The following is an 18,013-nucleotide window of genomic DNA, read 5'->3' as shown; positions in this document are numbered from 1 at the left end:
GTGACCAAAGTACAGCAAAACGAAACATTGTGAAGTGCAAAGCAACAGAGTGACTGTTGAAAACTGTGACCAAAGTACAGCAAAACGAAACACTGTGAAGTGCAAAGCAACAGAGTGACTGTTGAAAACTGTGACCAAAGTACAGCAAAACGAAACATTGTGAAGTGCAAAGCAACAGATTGACTGTTGAAAACTGTGACCAAAGTACAGCAAAACGAAACACTGTGAAGTGCAAAGCAACAGAGTTGTGAAAACTGTGACCAAAGTACAGCAAAACGTAACATTGTGAAGTGCAAAGCAACTGAGTGACTGTTGAAAACTGTGACCAAAGTACAGCAAAACGAAACATTGTGAAGGGCAACGCAACGGAGTTGTGAAAACTGTGACCAAAGTACAGCCAAACGAAACATTGTGAAGTGCAACGCAACGGAGTTGTGAAAACTGTGACCAAAGTACAGCCAAACGAAACATTGTGAAGTGCAAAGCAACTGAGTGACTGTTGAAAACTGAACAAAGTACAGCAAAACGAAACATTGTGAAGTGCAAAGCAACAGATTGACTGTTGAAAACTGTGACCAAAGTACACCAAACGAAACATTGTGAAGTGCAACGCAACAGAGTTGTGAAAACTGTGACCAAAGTACAGCAAAACGAAACATTGTGAAGTGCAAAGCAACTGAGTGACTGTTGAAAACTGTGACCAAAGTACAGCAAAAGGAAACACTGTGAAGTGCAAAGCAACTGAGTGACTGTTGAAAACTGTGACCAAAGTACAGCAAAACGAAACATTGTGAAGTGCAAAGCAACTGAGTGACTGTTGAAAACTGTGACCAAAGTACAGCAAAAGGAAACACTGTGAAGTGCAAAGCAACAGAGTGACTGTTGAAAACTGTGACCAAAGTACAGGAAAACGAAACATTGTGAAGTGCAAAGCAAATGAGTGACTGTTGAAAACTGTGACCAAAGTACACCAAACGAAACATTGTGAAGTGCAAAGCAACTGAGTTACTTCTGAAAATTGTGACCACAGTACAGCAAAACGAAACACTGTGAAGTGCAAAGCAACAGAGTGACTGTTGAAAACTGTGACCAAAGTACAGCAAAACGAAACATTGTGAAGTGCAAAGCAACAGATTGACTGTTGAAAACTGTGACCAAAGTACACCAAACGAAACACTGTGAAGTGCAAAGCAACAGAGTTGTGAAAACTGTGACCACAGTACAGCAAAACGTAACATTGTGAAGTGCAAAGCAACTGAGTGACTGTTGAAAACTGTGACCAAAGTACAGCAAAATGAAACATTGTGAAGTGCAACGCAACGGAGTTGTGAAAACTGTGACCAAAGTACAGCAAAACGAAACATTGTGAAGTGCAAAGCAACAGAGTGACTGTTGAAAACTGTGACCAAAGTACAGCACAAGGAAACACTATGAAGTGCAAAGCAACAGATTGACTGTTGAAAACTGTGACCAAAGTACACCAAACGAAACATTGTGAAGTGCAACGCAATGGAGTTGTGAAAACTGTAACCAAAGTACAGCAAAACGACACATTGTGAAGTGCAAAGCAACTGACTGTTGAAAACTGTGACCAAAGTACAGCAAAACGAAACATTGTGAAGTGCAAAGCAACTGAATGACTGTTGAAAACTGTGACCAAAGTACAGCAAAACGAAACATTGTGAAGGGCAACGCAACGGAGTTGTGAAAACTGTGACCAAAGTACAGCCAAACGAAACATTGTGAAGTGCAACGCAACGGAGTTGTGAAAACTGTGACCAAAGTACAGCCAAACGAAACATTGTGAAGTGCAAAGCAACTGAGTGACTGTTGAAAACTGAACAAAGTACAGCAAAACGAAACATTGTGAAGTGCAAAGCAACTGAGTGACTGTTGAAAACTGTGACCAAAGTACAGCAAAAAGAAACATTGTGAAGTACAACGCAACGGAGTTGTGAAAACTGTGACCAAAGTACAGCAAAACGAAACACTGTGAAGTGCAAAGCAACAGAGTGACTGTTGAAAACTGTGACCAAAGTACAGCAAAACGAAACATTGTGAAGTGCAACGCAACGGAGTTGTGAAAACTGTGACCAAAGTACAGCAAAACGAAACATTGTGAAGTGCAAAGCAACTGAGTGACTGTTGAAAACTGACCAAAGTACAGCAAAACGAAACACTATGAAGTGCAAAGCAACAGAGTGACTGTTGAAAACTGTGACCAAAGTACACCAAACGAAACATTGTGAAGTGCAAAGCAACTGAGTGACTGTTGAAAACTGTGACCAAAGTACAGCAAAACGAAACATTGTGAAGTACAACGAAACGGAGTTGTGAAAACTGTGACCAAAGTACAGCAAAACAAAACACTGTGTAGTGGAAAGCAACAGAGTGACTGTTGAAAACTGTGACCAAAGTACAGCAAAATGAAACATTGTGAAGTGCAAAGCAACTGAGTGACTGTTGAAAACTGTGACCAAAGTACAGCAAAACGAAACATTGTGAAGTGCAACGCAACAGAGTTGTGAAAACTGTGACCAAAGTACAGCAAAACGAAACATTGTGAAGTGCAAAGCAACTGAGTGACTGTTGAAAACTGTGACCAAAGTACAGCAAAAAGAAACATTGTGAAGTACAACGCAACGGAGTTGTGAAAACTGTGACCAAAGTACAGCAAAACGAAACATTGTGAAGTGCAACGCAATGGAGTTGTGAAAACTGTGACCAAAGTACAGCAAAACGAAACATTGTGAAGTGCAAAGCAACTGAGTGACTGTTGAAAACTGACCAAAGTACAGCAAAACGAAACATTGTGAAGTGCAAAGCAACTGAGTGACTGTTGAAAACTGTGACCAAAGTACACCAAACGAAACATTGTGAAGTGCAAAGCAACTGAGTGACTGTTGAAAACTGTGACCAAAGTACAGCAAAAAGAAACATTGTGAAGTACAACGCAACGGAGTTGTGAAAACTGTGACCAAAGTACAGCAAAACGAAACATTGTGAAGTGCAACGCAACGGAGTTGTGAAAACTGTGACCACAGTACAGCAAAACGTAACATTGTGAAGTGCAAAGCAACTGACTGTTGAAAACTGTGACCAAAGTACAGCAAAAGGAAACACTGTGAAGTGCAAAGCAACAGAGTGACTGTTGAAAACTGTGACCAAAGTACAGCAAAAAGAAACATTGTGAAGTACAACGCAACGGAGTTGTGAAAACTGTGACCAAAGTACAGCAAAACGAAACATTGTGAAGTGCAACGCAACGGAGTTGTGAAAACTGTGACCAAAGTACAGCAAAACGAAACATTGTGAAGTGCAAAGCAACAGAGTGACTGTTGAAAACTGTGACCAAAGTACACCAAACGAAACATTGTGAAGTGCAAAGCAACTGAGTGACTGTTGAAAACTGTGACCAAAGTACAGCAAAACGAAACATTGTGAAGTGCAAAGCAACTGACTGTTGAAAACTGCGACCAAAGTACAGCAAAACAAAACATTGTGAAGTGCAAAGCAACTGAGTGACTGTTGAAAACTGTGACCAAAGTACAGCGAAACGAAACATAGTGAAGTGCAACGCAACGGAGTTGTGAAAACTGTGACCAAAGTACAGCAAAACGAAACATTGTGAAGTGCAAAGCAACAGATTGACTGTTGAAAACTGTGACCAAAGTACACCAAACGAAACATTGTGAAGTGCAACGCAACAGAGTTGTGAAAACTGTGACCAAAGTACAGCAAAACGAAACATTGTGAAGTGCAAAGCAACTGAGTGACTGTTGAAAACTGTGACCAAAGTACAGCAAAAGGAAACACTGTGAAGTGCAAAGCAACTGAGTGACTGTTGAAAACTGTGACCAAAGTACAGCAAAACGAAACATTGTGAAGTGCAAAGCAACTGAGTGACTGTTGAAAACTGTGACCAAAGTACAGCAAAAGGAAACACTGTGAAGTGCAAAGCAACAGAGTGACTGTTGAAAACTGTGACCAAAGTACAGGAAAACGAAACATTGTGAAGTGCAAAGCAAATGAGTGACTGTTGAAAACTGTGACCAAAGTACACCAAACGAAACATTGTGAAGTGCAAAGCAACTGAGTTACTTCTGAAAATTGTGACCACAGTACAGCAAAACGAAACACTGTGAAGTGCAAAGCAACAGAGTGACTGTTGAAAACTGTGACCAAAGTACAGCAAAACGAAACATTGTGAAGTGCAAAGCAACAGATTGACTGTTGAAAACTGTGACCAAAGTACACCAAACGAAACATTGTGAAGTGCAACGCAACGGAGTTGTGAAAACTGTGACCAAAGTACAGCAAAACGAAACATTGTGAAGTGCAAAGCAAAGGAGTGACTGTTGAAAACTGACCAAAGTACAGCAAAACGAAACATTGTGAAGTACAAAGCAACTGAGTTACTTCTGAAAATTGTGACCACAGTACAGCAAAAGGAAACACTGTGAAGTGCAAAGCAACTGAGTGACTGTTGAAAACTGTGACCAAAGTACAGCAAAAGGAAACACTGTGAAGTGCAAAGCAACAGATTGACTGTTGAAAACTGTGACCAAAGTACAGCAAAACGAAACATTGTGAAGTGCAAAGCAACTGAGTGACTGTTGAAAACTGTGACCAAAGTACAGCAAAACGAAACATTGTGAAGTGCAAAGCAAATGAGTGACTGTTGAAAACTGTGACCAAAGTACACCAAACGAAACATTGTGAAGTGCAACGCAACAGAGTTGTGAAAACTGTGACCAAAGTACAGCAAAACGAAACATTGTGAAGTGCAACGCAAAGGAGTTGTGAAAACTGTGACCAAAGTACAGCAAAACGAAACATTGTGAAGTGCAAAGCAACTGAGTGACTGTTGAAAACTGACCAAAGTACAGCAAAACGAAACATTGTGAAGTGCAAAGCAACTGAGTGACTGTTGAAAACTGTGACCAAAGTACAGCAAAAAGAAACATTGTGAAGTACAACGCAACGGAGTTGTGAAAACTGTGACCAAAGTACAGCAAAACGAAACATTGTGAAGTGCAACGCAATGGAGTTGTGAAAACTGTGACCAAAGTACAGCAAAACGAAACATTGTGAAGTGCAAAGCAACTGAGTGACTGTTGAAAACTGACCAAAGTACAGCAAAACGAAACATTGTGAAGTGCAAAGCAACTGAGTGACTGTTGAAAACTGTGACCAAAGTACACCAAACGAAACATTGTGAAGTGCAAAGCAACTGAGTGACTGTTGAAAACTGTGACCAAAGTACAGCAAAAAGAAACATTGTGAAGTACAACGCAGAGGAGTTGTGAAAACTGTGACCAAAGTACAGCAAAACGAAACATTGTGAAGTGCAACGCAACGGAGTTGTGAAAACTGTGACCACAGTACAGCAAAACGTAACATTGTGAAGTGCAAAGCAACTGAGTGACTGTTGAAAACTGTGACCAAAGTACACCAAACGAAACATTGTGAAGTGCAAAGCAACAGAGTTGTGAAAACTGTGACCAAAGTACAGCAAAAGGAAACAACGTGAAGTGCAAAGCAACAGAGTGACTGTTGAAAACTGTGACCAAAGTACAGCAAAACGAAACATTGTGAAGTGCAAAGCAACTGAGTGACTGTTGAAAACTGTGACCAAAGTACAGCAAAAATAAATAAAATAAAACACAACTGACTGAAGAAAACTAGAAGACAACGAAAGGCCAAAGTAAAAATTAACAACATAACAGAATAAACCAGGATGAAAATAAACTAAGAACTCAAAGCTGGATAGAAAGACAACAGAAAGGGGGAAAAATGGGCTCAACAGCCAGAGCAGGCCAAAACCATGACACTTATCAATCATATTAGCAAGTTTTGTCCTGAATACGATTTCAAATCAACAAGAACTTCATTCAAGCTACACTTTGAACATACTTTGAGGGGATAACTTGCTGAAGCCACATCAGAAAACACAAGAAAACACACAGAAACTGTGCTTTAAAACCACATCTGGTGTTATATTGTTGGCAGACGACCGGACGTGAATGACCCCAACTCTGGCAGCCGAGTGGCTGAAATCTCGGGGTTGCAAACTCACAAACAGAACTCAATGGAACGAGACCTTGAGTTGGAGATCCAGTCTCTCTACTTCTATGGAGAACCTGAATTTAACAGAAGCCCAAATCAACAACAGATCACAGCCTCAGACTAAAGAAAACACTTTATATCTCACACACACACACCAGAAAAAAACTATCAGTGGAAATAATAATACCTAATAAATGAACAATAGCTTTAAAAACTGTTAGAAATTAAAATATAATAGTTTAAAGAAGCAATGAGTGTTCATAATATTTTCTTTTTAACAAGCGTTTTAGACGTCACATATTCCACGGTGCCCTATGGGGTGCTGCCGGTGCCCTGCGTGCTTCCCCTTGTGCATGGGGGGTATTTCCTGTGCCGTCGGGGGGGGGGGGGGGGGGGGGGTGCATCATAGAGTGCCTTGATTAGCGAAAGTGGTGTCAAACATTGAACACGGCGCCATTTTGGTTCCAACTGCGCTGAACTACTGAATGAACCTTTAATGTTTTCAACATTTTTTAAAAATCATTTAACGACAGAGTAACACATCCAGGTACAGGTGCTATCAGAATAAATATAAAAATAGCTATCAATTTTACAATTTATGATGATTTATGTAATTAATTTAAAGCCTGATTTATGCAGCTGCAGCTCTTTAACTCTTTAACGTGTGTGACAGTTTTAAAGTTCTCTGTCTCTGGATTATACTTTATTCTGGACTAATTTGACCCCCAACAAGCTTTTCTTTCTGCAATCATCACCTCCAAATCAAAGGGAAGTTGTACAATTTCCTCTTTTACCGACTTTGTAGTGTAAAGTTGCGGACTTTTCTGATCCATTTGTAGTCAGCGCAGGGGTGAAGCACCAAATTCTGGGCCCTAGGTATTAGCCATATTGAAGCCCCCCCCAGTTATGTTCTTTTTTATTAACGGAAACACCAAATTTCTAATGTGTAGTCAAACCAGGTCTAAATCATGTATACCTTACATCACACCTGGGAGTCAAAACCCTTTATAAAGTTGGGGGAGCAATATTGAGTTGGGGGTCTGGGGGACCAAATTGCACCATTTTCTAGAAAAATGGTGCAATTTGGTGTATTCCTGTGCATTTTAACATACACATACCCCAATGTTAACTTGACTACAAATTAGGGTTAGGGTTAGGGATATAAGATTGACATTTTACAGACTTTTTGATTCTCACAGAAATACGGGACAAACTGCATCCCGTTTCAGGTCAATACGGAACGCACACTTTTATTTCCAAATAAGGGACGATTCCGTTTTTCAAGGGACAGTTGGAAACCCTAGATAGGACGCTGCCTATTCGCTGGCAGTGAGGCCAGCGTGACGTCACTGGAGCCGCCATCTTGTGTGGCGATGAAGTTTGAAAACAATTGCACATGGCCTGCACTGCTGTCTTTCCCAGGCTCTAAAGTCACTAATTTTCAACCGATTTTCAAAATTTAAACTTCTATACAAAGGAAATGAAGAGTTCTTCCTAATGACAGAGCGACATTTAATGTAGGTCTAGTATTAGCGCCGTAGGCCGCACCGATACGGCTGTCAGTGTCGGTCTAATGTCAGTAATGATAGTGTCAACAGCAGCAAGATACTATTTTTAAGGGTGCTGCAATTTATGGGTCTTTTTGTACTGGTACAATTTTGCATCCTTTTATATATTTACTGTAATGAAAATTCTTATAATTTCATTCCTGCTGAACTGGTATCCTGAGCTAAGATTTAGAAAAGTAAAATCAACACTTGACTACTCAAGAACATAAACATGTTTATTTTTTCATAGGAATTTGCCGTATCATTAGAATACATATTTTGACAGAATTTGCTACTGTACAGGGTACACTAGCTTCTTTTGTATTTACAGCTCAAAGTTTATTACAATTATGCAAGGTTTGTAACTAACACTCATACACATGTTTACATACTTTTCAAAAGCTGATTGCCTAGGCCAAAAACCACCTAATGTGGGACAAAATGTAGGTATATACAAGTCTGAAGTTTGTAAGCTATAACTGCCTAAAAATTATACAATACAGAGTTCTCCACAATCACCATTTACCATACATACATGTACAATATAGTCTAGGCCTAAAAGCCACTTAATGTGGGGAAACAAGGATAGGTACCATCAGCTCAAAACTAAATTATGATCATCCAGTACTGACTTAGCTGACAACTACTGCCTTTTGAAAAGGACAAGTTTGTTATATTTTTACCGAATGCTTTTAGCCTGGAGCCATAGGTTCTGCAGGCGTGCCATGTGATGGAGACGGACGTTGTAATAGATGTGGACCAGTAGCCTGATGAGGTCGTAGTAGTGGTTGTCAAGACCTTCAGCTGTCGTTACTGCATGAGAACTCAAGTCAAACAGATCAGTGCCTACATCTTTTAACACGTGGGTTTGAAGACGTAGCTCTGATGCAGTTACTGTGACTTTCTTCGGATCATACAGCAGACGAAGATGTCTTTCAGCAGACAGCACCACTACGACAACATCTGAAATTAGTTTGTATGTGTTGATACAAATGAACTTTTACCTTTTTTGGTAAAATTACATACATTTATTAAATGTTAGGCCTAAAATATAAAAGGCTATAAATACAATTCAGAAGGAATATCTGACTGAAATTAATACAGCAATGTTTAAAATAACTTTACAGTATACGGTAGAACAAAATAACTATGCACCATCTGAGGGGATCTGCAGTCCTCCAAGGTTTTTAATACTGAGCAGCATGAAGGCCTGCTTGAAACGGACAGATGGAACTGTTGCCACAAGGCACTCGCGACAGGTGTCACAGACAAGGCGCTCCAAAGCCTTCCGTACAACCCAGCCTAAAAGGAAAAGGCATAACATTTTATGCAATGGCAAATGCCAGAGGTCAATATCAATATATAGAGATACTGCTTGATACTGCTTGCCCACTTGTAGTTGATGTCCTTTTCCGTGGACTCTTACGCTGCAATGATTCTAATAAGATCAGGTCTACGATTCAAATCAAATCAAAATCAAATCAATTTTATTTATATAGCGCCAAATCACAACAAACAGTTGCCCCAAGGCGCTTTATATTGTAAGGCCAAAGCCATACAATAATTACGGAAAAACCCCAACGGTCAAAACGACCCCCTGTGAGCAAGCACTTGGCGACAGTGGGAAGGAAAAACTCCCTTTTAACAGGAAGAAACCTCCAGCAGAACCAGGCTCAGGGAGGGGCAGTCTTCTGCTGGGACTGGTTGGGGCTGAGGGAGAGAACCAGGAAAAAGACATGCTGTGGAAGACAGCAGAGATCAATCACTAATGATTAAATGCAGAGTGGTGCATACAGAGCAAAAAGAGAAAGAATCACTCAGTGCATCATGGGAACCCCCCAGCAGTCTAAGTCTATAGCAGCATAACTAAGGGATGGTTCAGGGTCACCTGATCCAGCCCTAACTATAAGCTTTAGCAAAAAGGAAAGTTTTAAGCCTAATCTTAAAAGTAGAGAGGGTGTCTGTCTCCCTGATCTGAATTGGGAGCTGGTTCCACAGGAGAGGAGCCTGAAAGCTGAAGGCTCTGCCTCCCATTCTACTCTTACAAACCCTAGGAACTACAAGTAAGCCTGCAGTCTGAGAGCGAAGCGCTCTATTGGGGTGATATGGTACTATGAGGTCCCTAAGATAAGATGGGACCTGATTATTCAAAACCTTATAAGTAAGAAGAAGAATTTTAAATTCTATTCTAGAATTAACAGGAAGCCAATGAAGAGAGGCCAATATGGGTGAGATATGCTCTCTCCTTGTAGTCCCCGTTAGTACTCTAGCTGCAGCATTTTGAATTAACTGAAAGCATTTCAGGGAACTTTTAGGACAACCTGATAATAATGAATTACAATAGTCCAGCCTAGATGAAATAAATGCATGAATTAGTTTTTCAGCATCACTCTGAGACAAGACCTTTCTGATTTTAGAGATATTGCGTAAATACAAAAAAGCAGTCCTACATATTTGTTTAATATGCGCTTTGAATGACATATCCTGATCAAAAATGACTCCAAGATTTCTCACAGTATTACTAGAGGTCAGGGTAATGCCATCCAGAGTAAGGATCTGGTTAGACACCATGTCTAAGATTTGTGGGGCCAAGTACAATAACTTCAGTTTTATCTGAGTTTAAAAGCAGGAAATTAGAGGTCATCCATGTCTTTATGTCTGTAAGACAATCCTGCAGTTTAGCTAACTGGTGTGTGTCCTCTGGCTTCATGGATAGATAAAGCTGGGTATCATCTGCGTAACAATGAAAATTTAAGCAATGCCGTCTAATAATTCTGCCTAAGGGAAGCATGTATAAAGTGAATAAAATTGGTCCTAGCACAGAACCTTGTGGAACTCCATAATTAACCTTAGTCTGTGAAGAAGATTCCCCATTTACATGAACAAATTGTAATCTATTAGATAAATATGATTCAAACCACCGCAGCGCAGTGCCTTTAATACCTATGGCATGCTCTAATCTCTGTAATAAAATTTTATGGTCAACAGTATCAAAAGCAGCACTGAGGTCTTACAGAACAAGCACAGAGATGAGTCCACTGTCCGAGGCCATAAGAAGATCATTTGGAACCTTCACTAATGCTGTTTCTGTACTATGATGAATTCTAAAACCTGACTGAAACTCTTCAAATAGACCATTCCTCTGCAGATGATCAGTTAGCTGTTTTACAACTACCCTTTCAAGAATTTTTGAGAGAAAAGGAAGGTTGGAGATTGGCCTATAATTAGCTAAGATAGCTGGGTCAAGTGATGGCTTTTAAAGTAATGGTTTAATTACTGCCACCTTAAAAGCCTGTGGTACATAGCCAACTAATAAAGATAGATTGATCATATTTAAGATTGAAGCATTAAATAATGGTAGGGCTTCCTTGAGCAGCCTGGTAGGAATGGGGTCTAATAGACATGTTGATGGTTTGGATCAAGTAACCAATGAAAATAACTCAGACAGAACAATCTGAGAGAAAGAGTCTAACCAAATACTGGCATCCAACCTACGGGTTATCTGCTTTAAGCTGCGAGTTTGAGAGTTATACCACGGAGTTAGGCACTTCTGATTTAAAGCTCTCTTTTTCAGAGGAGCTACAGCATCCAAAGTTGTCTTCAATGAGGATGTAAAACTATTGACGAGATAATCTATCTCACTTACAGAGTTCAGGTAGCTACTCTGCACTGTGTTGGTATATGGCATTAGAGAACATAAAGAAGGAATCATATCCTTAAACCTAGTTACAGCGCTTTCTGAAAGACTTCTAGTGTAATGAAACTTATTCCCCACTGCTGGGTAGTCCATCAGAGTAAATGTAAATGTTATTAAGAAATGATCAGACAGAAGGGGGTTTTCAGGGAATACTGTTAAGTCTTTAATTTCCATACCATAAGTCAGAACAAGATCTAAGATATGATTAAAGTGGTGGGTGGACTCATTTACTTTTTGAGCAAAGCCAATAGAGTCTAATAATAGATTAAATGCAGTGTTGAGGCTGTCATTCTCAGCATCTGTGTGGATGTTAAAATCACCCACTATAATTATCTTATCTGAGCTAAGCACTAAGTCAGACAAAAGGTCTGAAAATTCACAGAGAAACTCACAGTAACGACCAGGAGGATAATAGATAATAACAAATAAAACTGTTTTTTGGGACTTCCAATTTGGATGGACAAGACTAAGAGTCAAGCTTTCAAATGAATTAAAGCTCTGTCTGGGTTTTTGATTAATTAATAAGCTGGAATGGAAGATTGCTGCTAATCCTCCCCCTCGGCCCGTGCTACGAGCATTCTGACAGTTAGTGTGACTCGGGGGTGTTGAGTCATTTAAACTAACATATTCATCCTGCTGTAACCAGGTTTCTGTAAGGCAGAATAGATCAATATGTTGATCAATTATTATATCATTTACTAACAGGGACTTAGAAGAGAGAGACCTAATGTTTAATAGACCACATTTAACTGTTTTAGTCTGTGGTGCAGTTGAAGGTGCTATAATATTTTTTCTTTTTGAATTTTTATGCTTAAATAGATTTTTGCTGGTTATTGGTGGTCTGGGAGCAGGCACCGTCTCTACGGGGATGGCAGGGGGAGAGAAGCTGCAGAGAGGTGTGTAAGACTACAACTACAAATCAGAAACGCTTTAATATGGCCACAGAATACATGGAACCTGACGTGGGTTTGAGCTGCACTCTCTCTGCACGGCACGTGCAAATATACACTAAACACGGAATCATTCACAGTAAAAATGTGAAAATAAAATGTGCAATAAGAGAAAAGAGAAAAAGAAAAGTGTGAGGACACGACAGACATTCCGCTTCAATTGAAGTCTTTAATACCGTGGGAGCAGACATAGACGACCCTTCTTCCTTCTGCTGAAGGCCGTTACAAACTTTAAGCTTTCATACAGTTACAAAGAACATGAAAGTAGTGGTTACCTAGCAACAGCTTTCAGCCAATCTTGTAAGAACGTCAGTTATCTGTCCAAAACTAAAACCTTGAGCAGAGACATCTGGGCCCGGTTTCGTGAAGCAGTCTAACCTTTTTTAGTCAAATAAAGTCTGTTAGTTGACTAATTTTTGACATTAGTCATTGTACAAAGCACACGTTACCCAACTAAAGCTTTAAGCCTGGTATAGAGGAGGCTAATCTTATTTTAGTCGACAAAACATCAGTGTCTTACCTCAAAACATGGCAGCTACCATGTACCACCACTTGATGGAACACACACTAAACAGCAGCCCTACATCACTCGTATTCCTTCAAAAGGAGACCTTCTTCTGATTTTGGCCGCGGTTGCAGCAGACACATTCATGTTTCTAACAGTTCTCACGTGAGCCACCGGGTGTCACTGTTACGCTGAGCAGCTTTGTGCGCACAAAAAGGTTGCTGAAAGTGTAGAAGAAGAAACTGAAGCGTGAAACCGCTAGGCTAAGAGCTAAGCATGTCTTTCTGCAGTTCGTATGGGCCTGGAAATGTTAATAAAGCCAGTTAATGAAACAAAGGCTGGATAGTTCATGACCATAGACGCCTCATGGACTGCCGCTGCCTATTGGAGCTGACGTATCACCAAGCCGCCATCTTGGATGGGTCACTGTTGTGCCTCCAGTGCATTTATTTGTACTGCGGAAGATGAATCTCCAACTATAATAATCCGTAACTCCCCAAATTTTTACCCGATTTTCCCACAGTTTGGTTTCTTAGAAACAGCAGAGATTGAGTTTCAAAACAGGATGCTGTCACACATTAAAAATACGTACTTTCATGCTGAAAGACTTTGTCTTGTCCTCTTTAACAGACATGGTATGACATATAGATTGTTTCAGCTTGTTCTATCTCATGACTCTACAAACTGGACGGTTGAGCATTTCCCCCGCTCACAGGGAACATTTATTGAACAGGTATATAAGTCATAACCACTGACCTTTATTACTGGATAGGACTAGGGTTGCCAACTCTCTGAAAAATAAGAGACACCTCACCGCCAGGGCCGACCGGCCGACTGACCATTGCCTTCACCCTTCCCAGCGTCTGTGTGAAACGATTTTTAACCATTTGACTGACTTGACAAGCAGAGGTGGTGGACAAGTGGTTAATGCACTTGGTTTCAGTTCAGAAGGTTCCGGGTTCAAATCCCACCCCTGCCACATTTCTCCATGTAATGTGGAGTTGCGTCAGGAAGGGCATCCGGCGTAAAACTTGTGTAAACCTTGTGCCAATTCAACATGCAGAGCCACCTTGGGTTTGCTGTGGCGACCCCAAGTGCAAACAAGGGAGCAGCTGAAGGGACTTACTTACTGTTGACTTGACCCTGAATTTAGGTAGATGCATACATGCATTTGTTCTGATATGAACACGTGGAAAACAAATTATTATTTAGCAATTTATTTTTAGTGCAAAATAAATTTTCAATCACAATTTCAATATGAGCATTCTGTCTTCTTTAAAAATAAATCTCTGTAGTGTTATTGCTTAACTTAAATTGTATAAGTAAGTCCCTTCGGCTGCTCCCTTGTTTGCACTCGGGGTTGCCACAGCAAATCCAAGGTGGATCTGCATGTTGATTTGGCACAGGTTTTACGCCAGATGCCCTTCCTGACGCAACTCCACATTACATGGAGAAATGTGGCAGGGGTGGGATTTGAACCCAGAACCTTCCGAACTAAAACCAAGCGCATTAACCACTTGGCCACCACCCCTGTTCTTAACTTAAATTGTATAAATTAAAAAAAAAAAAAATTAACAAAAACAAAAAGACAATAGAAAATTTGCATCATCCAAAACAATGTAACAGTGCATATTTACACATTTAGTGTAATAAAAAGTGCAAAAAAAAAAAGTCTGAAAAGTAAACAATACTGTTGTCGCGCACCTTTTCCACCCAGCCATTTTCCTTTTCTCATTCTCCCCTGTATTTTTGCATTCTTTTTTTTTTTTTAGGAGGAGGAGTAGTAACGACGTTACAGACATTGCTGTCTGTAGGCATATCTGCAGTGCCAGTGTTGGTGTCTGTATCGATATCAGCCATGCTGCTTTGTTATTGTCGTCCAGCGACCGTCGTCGGCTCATGACGTCGGTATCTTCTTGCGAGCAGATGTCCCTCGACCAATGAGATAAGAGTGATTCTGTATTGTCAACTCGTGTCAGCTCATTGGTGAAAAGCAGGAGAGAGGCTGGGATCAAATTTACCGTAAGTTTCCATATAAAGCGCCAGTCAATTCCATTGACATTTTACAGACTTTTTGATTCTCACAGAAATACGGGACAAACTGCATCCCGTTTCAGGTCAATACGGAACGCACACTTTTATTTCCAAATAAGGGACGATTCCGTTTTTCAAGGGACAGTTGGAAACCCTAGATAGGACGCTGCCTATTCGCTGGCAGTGAGGCCAGCGTGACGTCACTGGAGCCGCCATCTTGTGTGGCGATGAAGTTTGAAAACAATTGCACATGGCCTGCACTGCTGTCTTTCCCAGGCTCTAAAGTCACTAATTTTCAACCGATTTTCAAAATTTAAACTTCTATACAAAGGAAATGAAGAGTTCTTCCTAATGACAGAGCGACATTTAATGTAGGTCTAGTATTAGCGCCGTAGGCCGCACCGATACGGCTGTCAGTGTCGGTCTAATGTCAGTAATGATAGTGTCAACAGCAGCAAGATACTATTTTTAAGGGTGCTGCAATTTATGGGTCTTTTTGTACTGGTACAATTTTGCATCCTTTTATATATTTACTGTAATGAAAATTCTTATAATTTCATTCCTGCTGAACTGGTATCCTGAGCTAAGATTTAGAAAAGTAAAATCAACACTTGACTACTCAAGAACATAAACATGTTTATTTTTTCATAGGAATTTGCCGTATCATTAGAATACATATTTTGACAGAATTTGCTACTGTACAGGGTACACTAGCTTCTTTTGTATTTACAGCTCAAAGTTTATTACAATTATGCAAGGTTTGTAACTAACACTCATACACGTTTACATACTTTTCAAAAGCTGATTGCCTAGGCCAAAAACCACCTAATGTGGGACAAAATGTAGGTATATACAAGTCTGAAGTTTGTAAGCTATAACTGCCTAAAAATTATACAATACAGAGTTCTCCACAATCACCATTTACCATACATACATGTACAATATAGTCTAGGCCTAAAAGCCACTTAATGTGGGGAAACAAGGATAGGTACCATCAGCTCAAAACTAAATTATGATCATCCAGTACTGACTTAGCTGACAACTACTGCCTTTTGAAAAGGACAAGTTTGTTATATTTTTACCGAATGCTTTTAGCCTGGAGCCATAGGTTCTGCAGGCGTGCCATGTGATGGAGACGGACGTTGTAATAGATGTGGACCAGTAGCCTGATGAGGTCGTAGTAGTGGTTGTCAAGACCTTCAGCTGTCGTTACTGCATGAGAACTCAAGTCAAACAGATCAGTGCCTACATCTTTTAACACGTGGGTTTGAAGACGTAGCTCTGATGCAGTTACTGTGACTTTCTTCGGATCATACAGCAGACGAAGATGTCTTTCAGCAGACAGCACCACTACGACAACATCTGAAATTAGTTTGTATGTGTTGATACAAATGAACTTTTACCTTTTTTGGTAAAATTACATAAATTTATTAAATGTTAGGCCTAAAATATAAAAGGCTATAAATACAATTCAGAAGGAATATCTGACTGAAATTAATACAGCAATGTTTAAAATAACTTTACAGTATACGGTAGAACAAAATAACTATGCACCATCTGAGGGGATCTGCAGTCCTCCAAGGTTTTTAATACTGAGCAGCATGAAGGCCTGCTTGAAACGGACAGATGGAACTGTTGCCACAAGGCACTCACGACAGGTGTCACAGACAAGGCGCTCCAAAGCCTTCTGTACAACCCAGCCTAAAAGGAAAAGGCATAACATTTTATGCAATGGCAAATGCCAGAGGTCAATATCAATATATAGAGATACTGCTTGATACTGCTTGCCCACTTGTAGTTGATGTCCTTTTCCGTGGACTCTTACGCTGCAATGATTCTAATAAGATCAGGTCTACGATTCAAATCAAATCAAAATCAAATCAATTTTATTTATATAGCGCCAAATCACAACAAACAGTTGCCCCAAGGCGCTTTATATTGTAAGGCCAAAGCCATACAATAATTACGGAAAAACCCCAACGGTCAAAACGACCCCCTGTGAGCAAGCACTTGGCGACAGTGGGAAGGAAAAACTCCCTTTTAACAGGAAGAAACCTCCAGCAGAACCAGGCTCAGGGAGGGGCAGTCTTCTGCTGGGACTGGTTGGGGCTGAGGGAGAGAACCAGGAAAAAGACATGCTGTGGAAGACAGCAGAGATCAATCACTAATGATTAAATGCAGAGTGGTGCATACAGAGCAAAAAGAGAAAGAATCACTCAGTGCATCATGGGAACCCCCCAGCAGTCTAAGTCTATAGCAGCATAACTAAGGGATGGTTCAGGGTCACCTGATCCAGCCCTAACTATAAGCTTTAGCAAAAAGGAAAGTTTTAAGCCTAATCTTAAAAGTAGAGAGGGTGTCTGTCTCCCTGATCTGAATTGGGAGCTGGTTCCACAGGAGAGGAGCCTGAAAGGTGAAGGCTCTGCCTCCCATTCTACTCTTACAAACCCTAGGAACTACAAGTAAGCCTGCAGTCTGAGAGCGAAGCGCTCTATTGGGGTGATATGGTACTATGAGGTCCCTAAGATAAGATGGGACCTGATTATTCAAAACCTTATAAGTAAGAAGAAGAATTTTAAATAGCTCAATTTCAAATAGCTCTAGTGCATTCTAGTACCTGATTACAGTACACATAAGTAATTGATGATGTGATCCAAAGATTACCTTGAGATCTTCTGGCAGCTCAAAGACATCAGGAACAGCATCTTCTGCTAGATAGGTTCTTTCCAGGGTTTTACTGATGTACTTTGCCTGGAAATGTTTACTGCATATACGAGCATGCGGTGATGGCTCTGTATCTCTCCTGCAATTTCTAACCCATGCCTGGTACAGCCATGGCTTCTTATCTATCTTTGGAAACCTGAATGATTAAATCAAATATTATTGAATACATTCAGTCTGTCTGTGCTAGGGTTTGTGGCTTTTACTACTTTTAGGTCTTAGATCTACATGACATGCATTGGTATGATGTGTCGTCATGTCTGTGCTTATCTTGCAATTTGCAATCACATATGCACTGTGTCACTACATGACATGGTTTAAGATTACAATTATATATACACTCAAAGTAGGCCTACTGAAGTTTCACATTCTTTCATTACAGTTTTCCCTTCTACAAAACATGATGAGAAAAAGGTAGGCCTATAGCTATTCATTATGTGTTAGGAGCTAATGTTTTGTTTACAACTGACACAAACGTGATTAAAAAAAC

General features: G+C 40.2%; 1 protein-coding gene across 1 annotated transcript in view; it reads right to left on the bottom strand.

The window, feature by feature from the left end:
• LOC117513192 (T-cell activation inhibitor, mitochondrial-like) overlaps positions 1 to 17,638 on the bottom strand; it is a 102,608-nt gene extending 84,970 nt beyond the window's left edge. The window contains exons 1-3 of the mRNA XM_034173489.1: positions 17,620 to 17,638; positions 16,357 to 16,503; positions 8,772 to 8,918 (exon numbers count right to left, since the gene is read on the bottom strand). Coding sequence (XP_034029380.1) covers positions 8,772 to 8,918; positions 16,357 to 16,503; positions 17,620 to 17,638 — 313 coding nt within the window. The remainder of the gene's footprint in view (positions 1 to 8,771; positions 8,919 to 16,356; positions 16,504 to 17,619) is intronic.
• Between the last annotated feature and the right edge of the window lie 375 nt (positions 17,639 to 18,013).

The sequence above is a fragment of the Thalassophryne amazonica genome, chromosome 7, assembly GCF_902500255.1.
Source record: "Thalassophryne amazonica chromosome 7, fThaAma1.1, whole genome shotgun sequence".
In the NCBI taxonomy this organism is placed as follows: Eukaryota; Metazoa; Chordata; class Actinopteri; order Batrachoidiformes; family Batrachoididae; genus Thalassophryne; species Thalassophryne amazonica.
Note: the sequence above shows the minus strand (reverse complement) of the source record. Positions and strands in the feature narration are given on the sequence as shown.